General features: G+C 35.4%; 1 protein-coding gene across 7 annotated transcripts in view; it reads right to left on the reverse strand.

Annotated features, from left to right (window-relative positions):
* Positions 1–14,565, reverse strand: part of BLTP1 (bridge-like lipid transfer protein family member 1) — a 202,692-nt gene that overhangs the window by 96,264 nt on the left and 91,863 nt on the right. For all 7 annotated transcript variants that reach the window (XM_024977600.2, XM_024977605.2, XM_024977604.2 and 4 more), the window contains exons 28-36: positions 13,668–13,926; positions 11,656–12,493; positions 8,199–8,269; positions 7,509–7,682; positions 5,936–6,056; positions 4,690–4,836; positions 4,027–4,154; positions 3,503–3,702; positions 1,712–1,909 (exon numbers count right to left, since the gene is read on the reverse strand). In XM_024977600.2, coding sequence (XP_024833368.1) covers positions 1,712–1,909; positions 3,503–3,702; positions 4,027–4,154; positions 4,690–4,836; positions 5,936–6,056; positions 7,509–7,682; positions 8,199–8,269; positions 11,656–12,493; positions 13,668–13,926 — 2,136 coding nt within the window. The remainder of the gene's footprint in view (positions 1–1,711; positions 1,910–3,502; positions 3,703–4,026; positions 4,155–4,689; positions 4,837–5,935; positions 6,057–7,508; positions 7,683–8,198; positions 8,270–11,655; positions 12,494–13,667; positions 13,927–14,565) is intronic.

Genomic DNA, 14,565 nt, shown 5'->3' on the forward strand with positions numbered 1-14,565 from the left:
TCAAGAAGCAACAGTTAAAACTGGACATGGAACAACAGACTGGTTCCAAATCGGGAAGGTCCATCAAGGCTGTATAGTGTCACCCTGGTTAATTAATTATATGCAGAGTACATCATGAGAAATGCTGGGCTGGATGAAGCACAAACTGGAATCAAGATTGCCAGGAGAAACATGAATAACCTCAGAAACACAGATGACACCACCCTTATGGCAGAAAGTGAGGAAAAACTAAAGAGCCTCTTGATGAAAGTGAAAAAAAAGAGTGAAAAAGTTGGCTTAATATTCAGACAACTAAGATCATGGCATCCAGTCCCATCAGATCAGATCAGATCAGATCAGTCGCTCAGTCGTGTCCGACTCTTTGCGACCCCATGAATCGCAGCACGCCAGGCCTCCCTGTCCATCACCAACTCCGGGAGTTCACTGAGACTCATGTCCATCGAGTTGGTGATGCCATCCAGCCATCTCATTCTCTGTCATTCCCTTCTCCTCTTGCCCCCAATCCCTCCCGGCATCAGAGTCTTTTCCAATGAGTCAACTCTTCGCATGAGGGGGCCAAAGTACTGGAGTTTCAGCTTTAGCATCAGTCCTTCCAAAGAAATCCCAGGACTGATCTCCTTCAGAATGCACTGGTTGGATTTCCTTGCAGTCCAAGGGACTCTCAAGAGTCTTCTCCAACACCACAGTTCAAAATCATCACTTCATGGTAAACAGATGAGGAAACAATGCAAACAGTGACAGACTTTATTTTCTTGGGCTCCAAAATCACTGCAGATGGTGACTGCAGCCTTGAAATTAAAAGACACTTGCTCCTTGGAGGAAAAGCTATGACAAATTTAGGATAATATAAAGCAGAGACATTACTTTGTGGACAAAGTTCCATCTAGTCAAAGCTATGGTTTTTCCAGTAGTCATGTATGGATGGGAGAGTTGGACTATAAAGAAAGTTGAGCACTGAAGAATTGATGCTTTTGAACTGTGGTGTTGCAGAAGACTCTTGAGAGTCCCTTGGACCTCAAAGAGATCAAACCAGTCCATCCTAAAGGAAATCAGTCCTGAATATTCATTGGAAGGAGTGATGCTGAAGCTCCAACACTTTGGCCACTTGATATGAAGAACTGACTCAGTGGAAAAGATCCTGACACCGGGAAAGACTGAAGGCAGTAGGAGAAGGGGTTGACATAGGATAAGATGGTTGGATGGCATCACTGACTCTATGGACATGAGTTTAATAAGCAAGCTCTGTCAGTTGGTGATTGACAGGAAAGCCTGATGTGCTGCAGTCCATGGGGTCACAAAGAGTTGTACATGATTGACTGACTGAATTGACTGATCACTGAATAAAGGATTTACAGTATTTTCATCCTACATGGCAGGACTCTAATAATCAAAGATCCAGTTTCCAAAGACACAAAGTTCCTAAAGTTGTTTTATATTTTATGCAAGAATTTTTTCTGAACTATACACTGCTTTGCTCAGGCATTGATGATTTGTATGTCTAGATGCTCTGCCAGTTTTCAATCACATGATTATTCCATAAAGATCCACTTACACAATTGGGATGGGGCACACACTTCTATTAAATAATCTCAGATGCCATACTTTCTGCTTGAATATGATGATTCAGCTTACTGAAAGTCATGACTGTTCAAAACATTTCAGCAATCTGTGTCCAATTTGTTTCCTTAAAGCAGAAATTTAAAAAGCTTACCTTTTATTGTTAAATTTTCAAGTCCACATTCAAACATTATCCAACCCCATTTTTCCTGGCTGGGACCTATTCGAGTTACATCTGGAACAGCTTGCTGATCAGTTTCATCCACAAAAGCAAACTCATCCAGCTCTTCAAGAGTAAATAAAACTTTGGACTTCTCAAAAGGAATAGCAGTGATGGCACAGGTACCGATATCTATTATCAAAAGAGAACAAAATGACCATTTTTAAAAACAGAGGTTTATTTTTAAAAAACAATAAATAATGTAAACATTTGACACAGTGGTTGTCCTAAAAGATATCTTAGCATTCTGTCAAAGAAAAAACAATGAACGAACCAGTTTCTAAAACAACACTGCCTGCTGCTGCTAAGTCGCTTCAGTCGTATTCGACTCTGTGCGACCCAAAGACGGCAGCCCACCAGGCTCCCCCGTCCCTGGGATTCTCCAGGCAAGAACACTGGAGTGGGTTGCCATTTTCTTCCCCAATGCAGGAAAGTAAAAGGTGAAAGTGAAGTCACTCAGTCATGTCCAACTCCCAGGAGCCCCATGGACTACAGCCTACCAGGCTCCCCTGTCCGTGGGATTTGCCAGGCAAGAGTACTGGAGTGGGTTGCCATTGCCTTCTCTGAACACTGCCTAATGTCATACTAATTAAAAAGTTCCAGAATCATGTTAAAGTAAGAAGGTGAAAAGAAGATTCCATAAGTAACAAATAATTATTCAGAGACAGGATAATTTCCAAAAGATTATATAGAAAAAAAATCTAAAAGTCTAAACTTAAAAAAGTTCCTGAATAATTCAGCTTCATAGTACATTATTTTATTTTTTTTTAATTTATAATTAATTTTATTTTATTTTTAAACTTTACATAATTGTATTAGTTTTGCCAAATATCAAAATGAATCCGCCACGGATATACATGTTATTTTAAATACTGACTTGAGATTTTACAAAATAAAAATTATTCAAATTAATTACCTAGACTTAGGAAAAACATTCTTTCCCAGGAAAACTATACCTTTTACTCAAAGATTGCTTTATGTTAACATTTTATATAATAATTCATCACAGACATTGATTGCCATAATTTCATCGTGTTCAATATGCCATATGGACATTATCATCCCAAGTTTTTTACTTTATCATTTTTTAAAAATTTCTTTCCCTGATTACAGCTTATGAATACTTTTAGAAAAGCAAAAAGAAGATAAAGAAATTCATGGAAATTTACCACCTAGAGGTAACATGTTTACATTTGAACTAAGTTTCCTACCAGCTCTTTAGAGATCATTTTACAAACCCAGCTTTGGTCCCCACTTTTCACGTAACAGTCAACTGGAAAATTTCTTCAGTTTATTGAAAATTCTTCAAAGATAGTATTTTAAGAAGCCCACAGCTATGCCTGTCATTCTTATTGGTACTATATTTTACAGATTTGACTATCTACTTTTGATACCACAATTATTCCTTTTTAACAAAGCTATGTCAACAGAATGGTTTTAAAAAGAAAGCAAAGACTATAAAGATCATACTCTTTCTGTTCTATAATGAGCAAAGAGATGGGAGATAGAAGCAGTTCCTAATTTGGGGCCATACCACTCATCTTCCTACCAAAGTTTACCTTATCTTTTGCAGTAGTTAAACATTCTGTGTTCATATAGAAATACCCTTTTCTTATGAAATACTAAAACTGAAGCAATATTCAAAGGAAAATATTTTATGTTTCCTTTTGCAAAATCCTCTTACATTTATATATGTCAAAGAAAAAATATGTTGTAGACTCCTACCTGTTGTATCAAGACCCCTCAGTTGCCCATGAACTCGATGAATGTTTAACTTGGCTGCAATCTCTTTGCCTTTTTCCACTCCAGCATTTGATCTGAGAGATCCAGAAGACTGAGGCTGCATCTTAGTAGCATGAACGTACCTATCAAAATTTGATGTTCTACCAGGGTCTGCACTGTTTGAACTCTCTTCAACCACACCTCTTCATGAAAAAGAAAGAGTATGATGGCTAACATGTATATAATATAGCTCAGTAAAAATATTTAACTAGTTTAAAAAAAAATTCCACTATTTTAAATAAACCAATATTAATAAAAAAATTCTTCAGTGTTTACTGATAACATGTAAATAAAAACTGTAAACTTTTTAAAACCCACTTTGCTAATATAAAAATGAGATTTGAAATTCCAATATCAGTCTTGAGTTTTAACATCAGAATTTTCCAAAATATATTGAAAAGACAGCTAAGGTTTGCTTTTACATCCAGCAAGATAGTCACAGCTCAGGTTAATAAACTCTTTCTTACCTGTTCATACGAACTTGTGTAGCAATTCTGTCAAAACACAGTGCTACTAAGGAAACATGAGTCACACTCCTACTAGGAGCTGTATTTGGAGATTCCTCTACTGAGGCTTGCAGCAAACATAAGTTCACCTAACACACAAAATGTCACATATTTCAGAGTTGAAAAGTAAAATGTTACCACTTAAACACAAGATATACAGGATAATGAAAAACTACTGTTAGGAATGGAATATCTATGTGTACGAGAGTATAATGAAGGCAAAGCTTATAAATTTAAACTCTCATAAAATAATAATGAAATTCTTACTGGGTGGATATGAAACATTTTAGTTTTATTTAATTAACTTATTAAATAACATTAATGTTAATTAATAAGTTAATTAAATACTAATATAATTATTTAATAATAAAATGATTAAATACTAATATAAATAAATGTTAGTGGTAATTAAATAACATTAAATATTTAATGTTATTTAAATATTAGTAACATATTAACCAACATCTGTTTAGGTTAAACTATATTACATTAATTCTTACATTAGATCAAGGAAATAAAACAAAAAATTTGATATTACACTTTATTCTACCACCATTTAGTTTAGAATAAAAATCACCACAATATTTTCTTTCGGAAAAATTTTTTTAAATATTAAATTTTTACCTTTGGTATGCTAACATTAGCCTGAAGACCTTTAATTGTTACATTATCTTGCTTCATTATAGGATTTGTCTGTGCTTGTCCTTGATTAGTCATTCCTATGGTACAGTGTTCAGTTTTTGTTCCTCTAACATCTTGCTTAGAAGATAGCTAAAAAGATTAAAAGTAGTATTATTATTTCACAGACCTTTAATAATTTCCACATCATCTACACAGCAACTTGTTATTCACTGTGCTCCTTTATACCTATCTATATACTAGCTGCCATCTGGGTTAGCATTCCCACTCTTAAAGTCCAAACCTTAGAAAAGCTGGGAAACAGACTGGCAGCCCCAAGACTGAGAAAAGTGATACATAATAAAGCTAAATCAGCCTACACAAAAAGGGACAGAAAAGATGGTAATAACAATAATAGGTTTTTTTAAAAGGATCACCAAATTCTATGTACTTGAAAACCTATTTGGTTTCTGATAACTAGCTCTCCTTGTTGGCTGGAATATTTTCAAATTTCTTTTGATTTGTACTACTCTATCTCAATTACCTATCACATGAAATGCCAATATATTCTGAATAACTGGATCACTAAAAATAGGTTTAATTTCACCTCCCCTGGTCCCTAGTCCAAATACAACTCAGATAAACTTGAAATTCAAGTGGACAGTCACTGATGAGCACTAAGACATGACTGCTAAGAAAGTAGCTTTGTGACTCAGACCACAATGTAAGGAAAATACCACACACCAGAAGACAGTGGCTTGATTCACAGAGGTAAACAAAAATAACTTCAAAAATACTAAGATACAAGTTATCTAATCACAGAGGAAGGTCAAAATAATAAACAGATTTGCTTTCTTAGAAAATGAATGTACCAGTGCTAAACAACACTCCTTCACTTAGGACCAAAGCTCTTCAGAAAAGGCTTGGAATTAAACTACTTCTAAAATAAAAGAAAAATTGCCACATTTTAATAAATATATTACTTTTATTTAATGCACAATATAGTCATATACTGTTCATGGGGTTCTCATGAGGTCGCAGAATCAGACATGACAGAGTGACTGAACTGAACTGATAGTCATATATGCTATTTCTTACAGAGCCAATGACATATAAAGGTTGTTTAGAAATGTCCACCTGTATTACAATTTAAATGATAAAGTTTTAGTATATTCAAGTTTTTTGAGTTTGGCTACTATATACATGTAAAGAATACTCAAATTGCCACACTCACTCAACAAAAAGTTCTTACATTTTCTGAGAAGGTAGTCTTGCTATTTTGGACAGCTTCCCTGAGGACTTTGACATGTAAATCATCCACAATTGCTGCTGGATGTCGAGTACTAGCACAATGAACCATGGCTTCAATATACCTGAGGGAAGAAAAACAGTAAATGAAGCATTTTAATATCACTTAATACTGTGATCTAGTTTATCTAAGCTACCCTATTATGTTCTATTCTAAATTTTATTCATCTTAGTTTTGTCTCCTTAGAAGACTATAATCTCCTTGTAGGATAGAGAATACATTATTTCCTCTTTATCCCTTCATTCAGTTCAGTTCAGTCGCTCAGTCGTGTCCGACTCTTTGTGACCCCATGAATCACAGCACGCCAGGCCTCCCTGTCCATCACCAACTCCCGGAGTTCACTCAGACTCATGTCCATCGAGTCGGTGATGCCATCCAGCCATCTCATCCTCTGTCATTCCCTTCTCCTCCTGCCCCCAATCCCTCCCAGCATCAGAGTCTTTTCCAATGAGTCAACTCTTCGCATGAGGTGGCCAAAGTACTGGAGTTTCAGCTTTAGCATCATTCCTTCCAAAGAAATCCCAGGGCTGATCTCCTTCAGAAGGCACTGGTTGGATCTCCTTGCAGTCCAAGGGATTCTCAAGAGTCTTCTCCAACACCACAGTTCAAAAGCATCAATTCTTCAGCACTCAGCTTTCTTCACAGTCCAACTCTCACATCCATACATGACTACTGGAAAAACCATAGCCTTGACTAGACGGACCTTTGTTGGCAAGGTAATGTCTCTGCTTTTCAACATGCTATCTAGGTTGGTCATAACTTTCCTTCCAAGGAGTAAGTGTCTTTTAATTTCATGGCTGCAATCACCAACGGCAGTGATATTGGAGCCCCAAAAAATAAAGTCTGACACTGTTTCCCTGTCTATTTCCCATGAAGTGATGGGACCAGATGCCATGATCTTCGTTTTCTGAATGTTGAGCTTTAAGCCAACTTTTTCACTTTCCTGTTTCACTTTCATCAAGAGGCTTTTTAGTTCCTCTTCACTTTCTGCCATAAGGGTGGTGTCATCTGCGTATCTGAGGTTATTGATATTTCTCCCGGCAATCTTGATTCCAGCTTGTGCTTCTTCCACCCCACCATTTCTCATGATGTACTCTCCATATAAGTTAAATAAGCAGGATGACAATATACAGCCTTGATGTACTCCTTTTCCTATTTGGAACCAGTCTGTTGTTCCATGTCCAGTTCTAACTGCTGCTTCCTGACCTCCTGGGTATTTGGTCTTTTTGTTTTTTTTTTAAATGCTCAACAGACCAAAAGCAAAAAGTAGAAAATGTAATATAATTATTATAATATTATAATATATAATTATTTAAGCTGAGAAAGGAACAAATAATAACTGAAACACAGTTCCCTTTAAATATATTTTCATTTTTATTCAATCAAAATAGAATCTTTCATCAATAATTATTCATCATTCTTTTTCATGAAAATATTATATCATACACACTAATCATTATCACATACATTTATTATTTTATAAAATAGTAGTTGTACTTTTACACAAAATTAATACCTGTCTAAAGCTTCAGCCACTAGGGGAGTCAGAACAATATCAACAGTTCCTTTTACTTCAACTATGGCTGTGGTCCTAGTCTGTGAGACTGGTTGATCCAAGGTCCACTCTTCTGTTAATGTCTCATCATCGGTGTTATCAACAGCTTTCTTTTCCAGTGGAGTATATGGTGTACTATACAATTTAACAAGCAAAATATATATTTAAAAGACCACACACACAAAAAAAATAGCAGTTGGAGTCTCTTTAATCTTTAAACTTGTAATTATTTCAACTACAAATTTCATGACATTGGACTAGATATGTCCCAAATACTCTTCAAGGACAAGAAAAATGAGGCACTAAGATGCAAGCTGATCTAAGATGGTTAATACATTAAATATAAAACTTTTTTTGATATACTTATTTGATGGAACATTTCCAAAATATAAAATTTGTAATACTAAATTCTTGTTAGTTCCCAATTTAGTCAAGTTGTGGTTTGCATAGTATATCTAAAAGAAATGCTACAGAATGCTCATAAATGTAGGCAAAGCCATGAAAGACAACAGAGTTAAATTATTTGGGCCTATTATCATAAAATAAATACTATGATCAGGTAAAGAATTATTATTTCTCAGAATAAAGTCTAAGATCTAATAATCAAGAAAGACTGGCTTAAAACTTCAAAAGTACATAATTTTTACTTACTTTGAAGTCGATCCTGAAAGTTGTATTCCTCTGTCTAGTAAAGAGTTAGCTGTGAGCCCCTGTTTGATAACCTAGAATAAAAGAAAATATTACTTATAGGCTAGAATTATAATATTAGTTATTCTGTAAATTTATGTTATCAACTGATATTTCTGAATATCCAAATTACCTTGTTAATGTGATTTTGATATGTAAAATATAAATATTTAACAGACAAATTGAGAAAATCACAGAAAATATTCAATTGTCAATTTCATCTTCTGATTATTCAGACAAATGACAGTAGGGCTGCGAGGATTCAGCAACAAGAGTAGACTACACAACTAAAGCTTAAAAACAAGCACTTCAAATGTCTTTCCTCCGTAGTTCCTCTTTAAATTGGGCTTTACTTAGAAAAAGCTAATTTGAGAGTCTGGTAGCACAATCGACTTTTATTTTCTTTTAAACTTCTCATTTTATGAAATTTTAAACTTATGCAAAAGAAGACAAAATAGTATATAACTGGGAAAGAATCCCAGAGAAACATTAAATTATAGGAAAAACTAGATTGTATTTTATATCCATGTGTGCATGCTAAGTTGCTTCAGTTTGTCTATCTCTTTGTGACCTCATAGAGAGTAGCCCATTAGGCTCCTCTAATCATGGGATTCTCCAGGCAAGAGTATGGAGTGGACTGCCGTGCCCTCCTCCAGGGATATCCATAAAAGAATACAAAATAAATAATGTACTTAAAATAACCAAACTAAATCCTTTTAAATGCTAGCCTATTATTTAGATCTAGTAAAGAAAAAATATTTTATGTTCTATTTTTGAAGTTGTCTAAAGATATGAACTCCTTGGCTTATTTTCTCCAGACATTTGACTGCCTGAACAAAACAAGATTTATTGAAAATACTAAAATATTAATAATTCTAACTTCTCACAGTAATTCTTCAAAGCAAATGCCATTCGGTTTTATACTAAAACATTCATATACCAACATATTTTCACATGGAATAAAGAAAACATTTTAAAATTTTGGCATGGGCAATTTATCTTAGGCAAGATAAGAAATGGGTACAATCACAAAATAAAAACTTTGTTTCTATTTTCTTCTTTCTTTATGTTAGTATGTTTCTTCTTTCTTTAATACATATTACTCAAATACATACATCTGTAAGGATATTCCATTCCATTTATTGCCGGAGCCTGCGTGAGGAGCTCCGCCCGTGGCAAAGGTCATGAGGAAGGAGGCTAGGCATATGCAAAGGCGGGATCGAGCCTCAGGAGTCCCCCTGGAAATTCTCGAGTATCTACCCTCTAAACCAGAGTCTGCCTATTTTCTGCTTTGTGCTCTCACCTACACCTCTGACTTTACGGGGGGGCTGTCCCCTACTACCTCTCTCTGAAAAAAGAGTTAACTTACAGCTCCAGTTAATAAAGTTCCTAGGTGTGATAGTGTTTCAACCTACAAACTCCTTTGGAAGTCCTCTAGCCTGCCTGAATAGGTTTTTCCGGCCACATGTGATTGTTCAGAGCCTCCCAACTGTGAGAGGCATGAGATGTTCTAAACTGTCTAAATACAGATTCCTTTGAGCAGTTAAAAGATTGATTAGAAACTGTATTGGTGAAGGGTTTTTCACTTGTTGGGCCAATGTTTGCTGCTAAGTTTCCATATCCCTTACCTGCTGTGTCCCTGGCAGTGTATTGATTAATATAATTAGTGTAAGTAGTAGCTTTAATGTTTGTAACCTTGGACCCTTGAGTTAATTCTTTTTCTTGTTATAGCCCACCACACCTTTGCCCTGTAGGAATGCAACTTTATCTAATGCTTTTGAAAGGTGGCGCCTGACTCATCACCTTTAGAGAAAAATAAGTTTTCTGAAGAAAGGGTCTTAAAATATTAACAGGCCTCTGCGCCAGAAGATGATGCAAATCACCTAAACTTTTGCACATGATAAGTTTGCAGGAAGAAAGTCTGGCTTACAGCATGACTCTACCCCTTCCCTCATTATCTTCTATGCATAACTTAAGGTATAAAAACTACTTTGGAAAATAAAGTGCAGGCCTTGTTCACTGAAGCTTGGTCTCCCCATGTCGTTCTTTCTCTCACCTTCTGGCTGAATTATTCAGCCTCTTTTCTCCACTGAATTTCCTCACTGAGCTATCCTTATTTAACCACTCTTTATATCTTTAATTAACATTTAAATAAGCTGTTGTTTCCTGATCGCTGAAGCCGTCTCCCCTTCGAAACCCCTGACTCCACCAGGGCTGGACCCTGGCAATTTATCACATTTCCATCATTACTTAAGTCCAAGTATATATCATGTCTTGCACAGACTACTGAGACAGTCTCCTAAGTCATCACCCCACTTCCTCCTTGCTTAATGACAATTCACTTCTATTTGGTAGCCGAAATATAAGAGATCATATCACATTTCCTTAAAACTCCCATAAAGCTTTAAGGTCCTGGTCCTATTCCCTGAGTATAGTACCCCTAAATCTTCCCATCTTCAATTTGTCCTCATCCTTTAAGTTCCAGTTTAAATATTACCTCCTGGGATAGACCTTTCATGTCAATACAATCTAGGCAACCCCACTACCTCCCATTATTCTCTATTCCAGCATCCTTTGATTATCTTTGTAAGACTTCTCAATTTGTAATCATACACTGTACTTATCTATTTAAACTTATCTATTTATCTATATTAACTGCCTAACTATAAGCCCCATGTCTGTTTCCTCACCACTGAACATCAAATGGTTAACACACAGTAGTATATAATAAATATCAGAATTAACAATGAGAATATTAACATTCAGACACTTTAAATGAGTATATATATTACACATAAGTAAACACCACATAAAATTCTTAAATGTTAATCAGTTCCATAAGATTTTATATGCTCAATTTTGGTCTTTAAAATCATAAAGTTCTTTTAAATATTTATAAAATGTTTTAATATTGGCTTTATCACTAAATTTATTTTTACATATTTTTAGCTTTCCTATAAAAAAGCTATTTACAGAATACATTACAGAAATGGACAATAATCAATTAATACTAAATTACAAGATCTCAAATATCAAGTATGCAGAACTGGATTTGCATAGAAGCAGTTATGGATTAATAGAAAGAATACCAACTATTAAAAACAATTCCAAAATTTTACTTTTAAGACAGAAAATATGAATTCACAGAGACTTGATCCTAATCTCAGAATATAATGTAGACATGGACTATACATGATTAATATTCTGATAATCAAGTCTGAAACTTTTCCTTAATTTTATATCCTTAAATTTATAATACTCATCAATAAACCTGAGGCCTACTGTCATACATGAAGCCATGTCTTCAGGAATTTTATCTTTCAGAAAGGTAGCTAAATACCAAGAGAGCAATTTTTAAAACATCTTAAAAATAATTTTCCTAAATAAATTGATCAGTGAAAACTAATGATTTAGCTTATACCTTAAAAGTTGGAACAGAAAGCTGTTCAAATGATGATGAACTTTCTTCACTGGTTGGTGTTTCCAGATCAAGGGGGCGATGCAGTGAGGACTTAGAGGTTCTTTTGTTGGTTGGATGCTTCACTGACCAATTAATTACCTGGAACTGTGTAAGGTAAGTCTGATAGCAATTCATCACAGGTTGTTGAGAAGTAATCTGTTCGCTTTCTATTGTTTTCTCACTTTCTACAACATACAGATGCTCTATAACATCATCCTCTCCACCTAATGCAGAAACAAAGGAAGCCTGGGAAGGGTGAGTTTTGAATGGCAGAGTCCGGGGATCCTGAATGTTTTCTCCCTGGCCAGTAAGTGGTCCTTCCACACTGTGATATATGGAACCCCTACTGTAGTCAATCTGCTGGGCTTGCTTTCTCTTCTTTTTTCTACCTGGATAAGTTCCAGGGCCTTCATCACTGCTAATGGGCTCAAATTCTTCAGCTGCAGAAAAGTAGGCTTCACTATCAGCCATTGACATGCTTGAATCCATTGATCGATATTGATGAAATGAATTAGAGTCTGCTGATGGTGTGTATGGAAATGAACCGAAACTTCTCCTCTGCTTTGGTGAGTCTAGTACATTCTCATCACTTCTGGAAACATCACTGCTAAATTGGACTCCCACTGTAACAGGCTGCTTGTCCCCATAAAAAGCAGCAGTAAGGCTCTTGGTACTTCCAAGTCGGGTGGAACACACAGAGGCCTGTCGTTTCAAGGGAGATCTCAGAGGAGACTGACCTACTGACTTTTCCTGAGTGTTAGGAGATACAGGGCTGTTTCCTGAAATTTCTGTAGGAATGCTAAAACAGAAAGAAAAACTATTAACATTTATTGCACATCACATAATTTAAGTATAAACAGAAGTACTTGTAAAATCTTTCTGTATTCTTTTTACAAACAAAGAAAGATGTAAACTTTCACAATAAAATCCCATAGAAAGTAGCAAAATAGCACATTATATGTTTCTACCCCATACAGTTCCAAAAACAAAACTAATAAAAAAATGGAGTCAAGCTTAAAACAGAATAAAAATTTAAAGAAATCTGGAGTATAATCTATCCATAATCCATGGACACTAATGCATTTGTAAACTTATTATTCCCATATCCATTAAAAGTTTATCCAACAAAATATACCAGGTGTCTTTGATCAGATAAGAGGAAATAAAGGAAAGCAATAAATCATAGATAACTCCAATATTTCTGACTTCAGCAACTGATATACGAGTGCCATTTCCTGAGGCATAACAAGCTGAGCACGATAGGCACAAGGTCACTTTTTAATATGTTGAGTCTGAGCCATCCACAAAACATCCAGAAGATGGCTAGGCTCACAGGGACACAGGTATGGGATGGAGTTTTTACACTTATAAGATGTTAACTACAGATCATAATTGAAGCCAAATAGTTACTAAGACTGCAGAGGGAAATAGTAAAGTGAGTGGTGAGAAGGGTACAGAACAGAATCTTAAGGGATAACAACATTTAACAAATGGTAGGCTGTTAAGAATAAGAGAAAGAAGCATGGAAAGGAAAAAAAATGGAGGACTTGGAAATAGAGACCGAGAAAGAATAGCCAAGGACCTGGGGGGCAATCTGAAGTGTGCTATCAAGGCAAGAGGAAAGTGATTTTCAAGAAGTGAGTAATCAGCTAGGGACCAAAGGGAGGATCAAAAATTATTCACCACACTGGAAGGCTAATATCCACATGTTAACAACAGTTCACTTTCAGTGGTGGGAGGACAGGAAATATTCATTTTTGTTATACTTTTCTGTATTTTCTTAATATCTGGAATGAATAGTATTACTCTTGCAATCAGAAAAACAGCAGCAAATAGGTATTTAAAACAGGTTCAGGAGGAAAAAAAATTTTCTACAGCAAGTGAGCTGAAGAGGGAGAAAGTTTTTCTCACCACAGGTTTAAGCACTTATAATCTTATTACAATCAGGTTTCTAAATCTAACTGAACACTGACCTTGCTTGGCCATCATCTCTTTTTGTACCATGCAAGAATTCTTTTTGAACCAAATGGTCATCAGCAACAGAAGAGGGACTTTCCTTTTCACCAGCCAATAGGGGCTGTGCAGCACTGGAACTACTGTTCTCCTCTGAGGAAGAGGATGAGCTATGAGATCGTAATGGTACTTGAAGACTAAGGTGCTGAGTTTTCCTCTCTACTTCTATTCCCACTGATTTGTTTTCCCATTCTTTCCTCTTTATGCCATTCACGTTACCTAAACAAACAAAAAGGTAGGTTACATAAACACAATAATTCCAAAAACAATTTACGAAAAATATGAGAATGTAATCGAATACCCTGTTGTTAAGTATGTAGTTGTTTTTAAAAAGCACAAGTAACTAATTTCACATAGCAATACGCTAAACACTACGGAAAGATATCAACATACATATGAAACCAGAGTTTGCAGACTGAATTTCTTCTTTTTCAAATAACTATTTATATGAAAAATTTCCAACTTAGAAAAATTTCAAGAGTGTTAACAAATCAAAGCTATTTTACTCAAAATTACTTATTTTAAACACTTTGCCCACACTTGCTCAGTGTATATAAACAGACATAATACTTTGGGAACCACCTAAGAGTAACTTGCAGTCATGGTTTTTTACCCTAAACACTCAAAAGGTTTATTTCCTAAGAATAATACAAAAACACAGTATAGTTATCAACTTGGTATATTTGGCACTGATACCACATGGTTATCTAGTCTACCATGTGCTTTCCAATTTTCTCAAAAGGCCTAATAATGTCCTTTAAAGCCTTTTGCCCTCTCCAGTACAGGATCCAATCTAGGATTGTATATTACTGCATTCAGTTGTCCTGTCTTCCTGAATCTGGAACATTCTCTCAGCCT

This window comes from Bos taurus, chromosome 17 (assembly GCF_002263795.3).
Source record: "Bos taurus isolate L1 Dominette 01449 registration number 42190680 breed Hereford chromosome 17, ARS-UCD2.0, whole genome shotgun sequence".
Lineage (NCBI taxonomy): Eukaryota > Metazoa > Chordata > Mammalia > Artiodactyla > Bovidae > Bos > Bos taurus.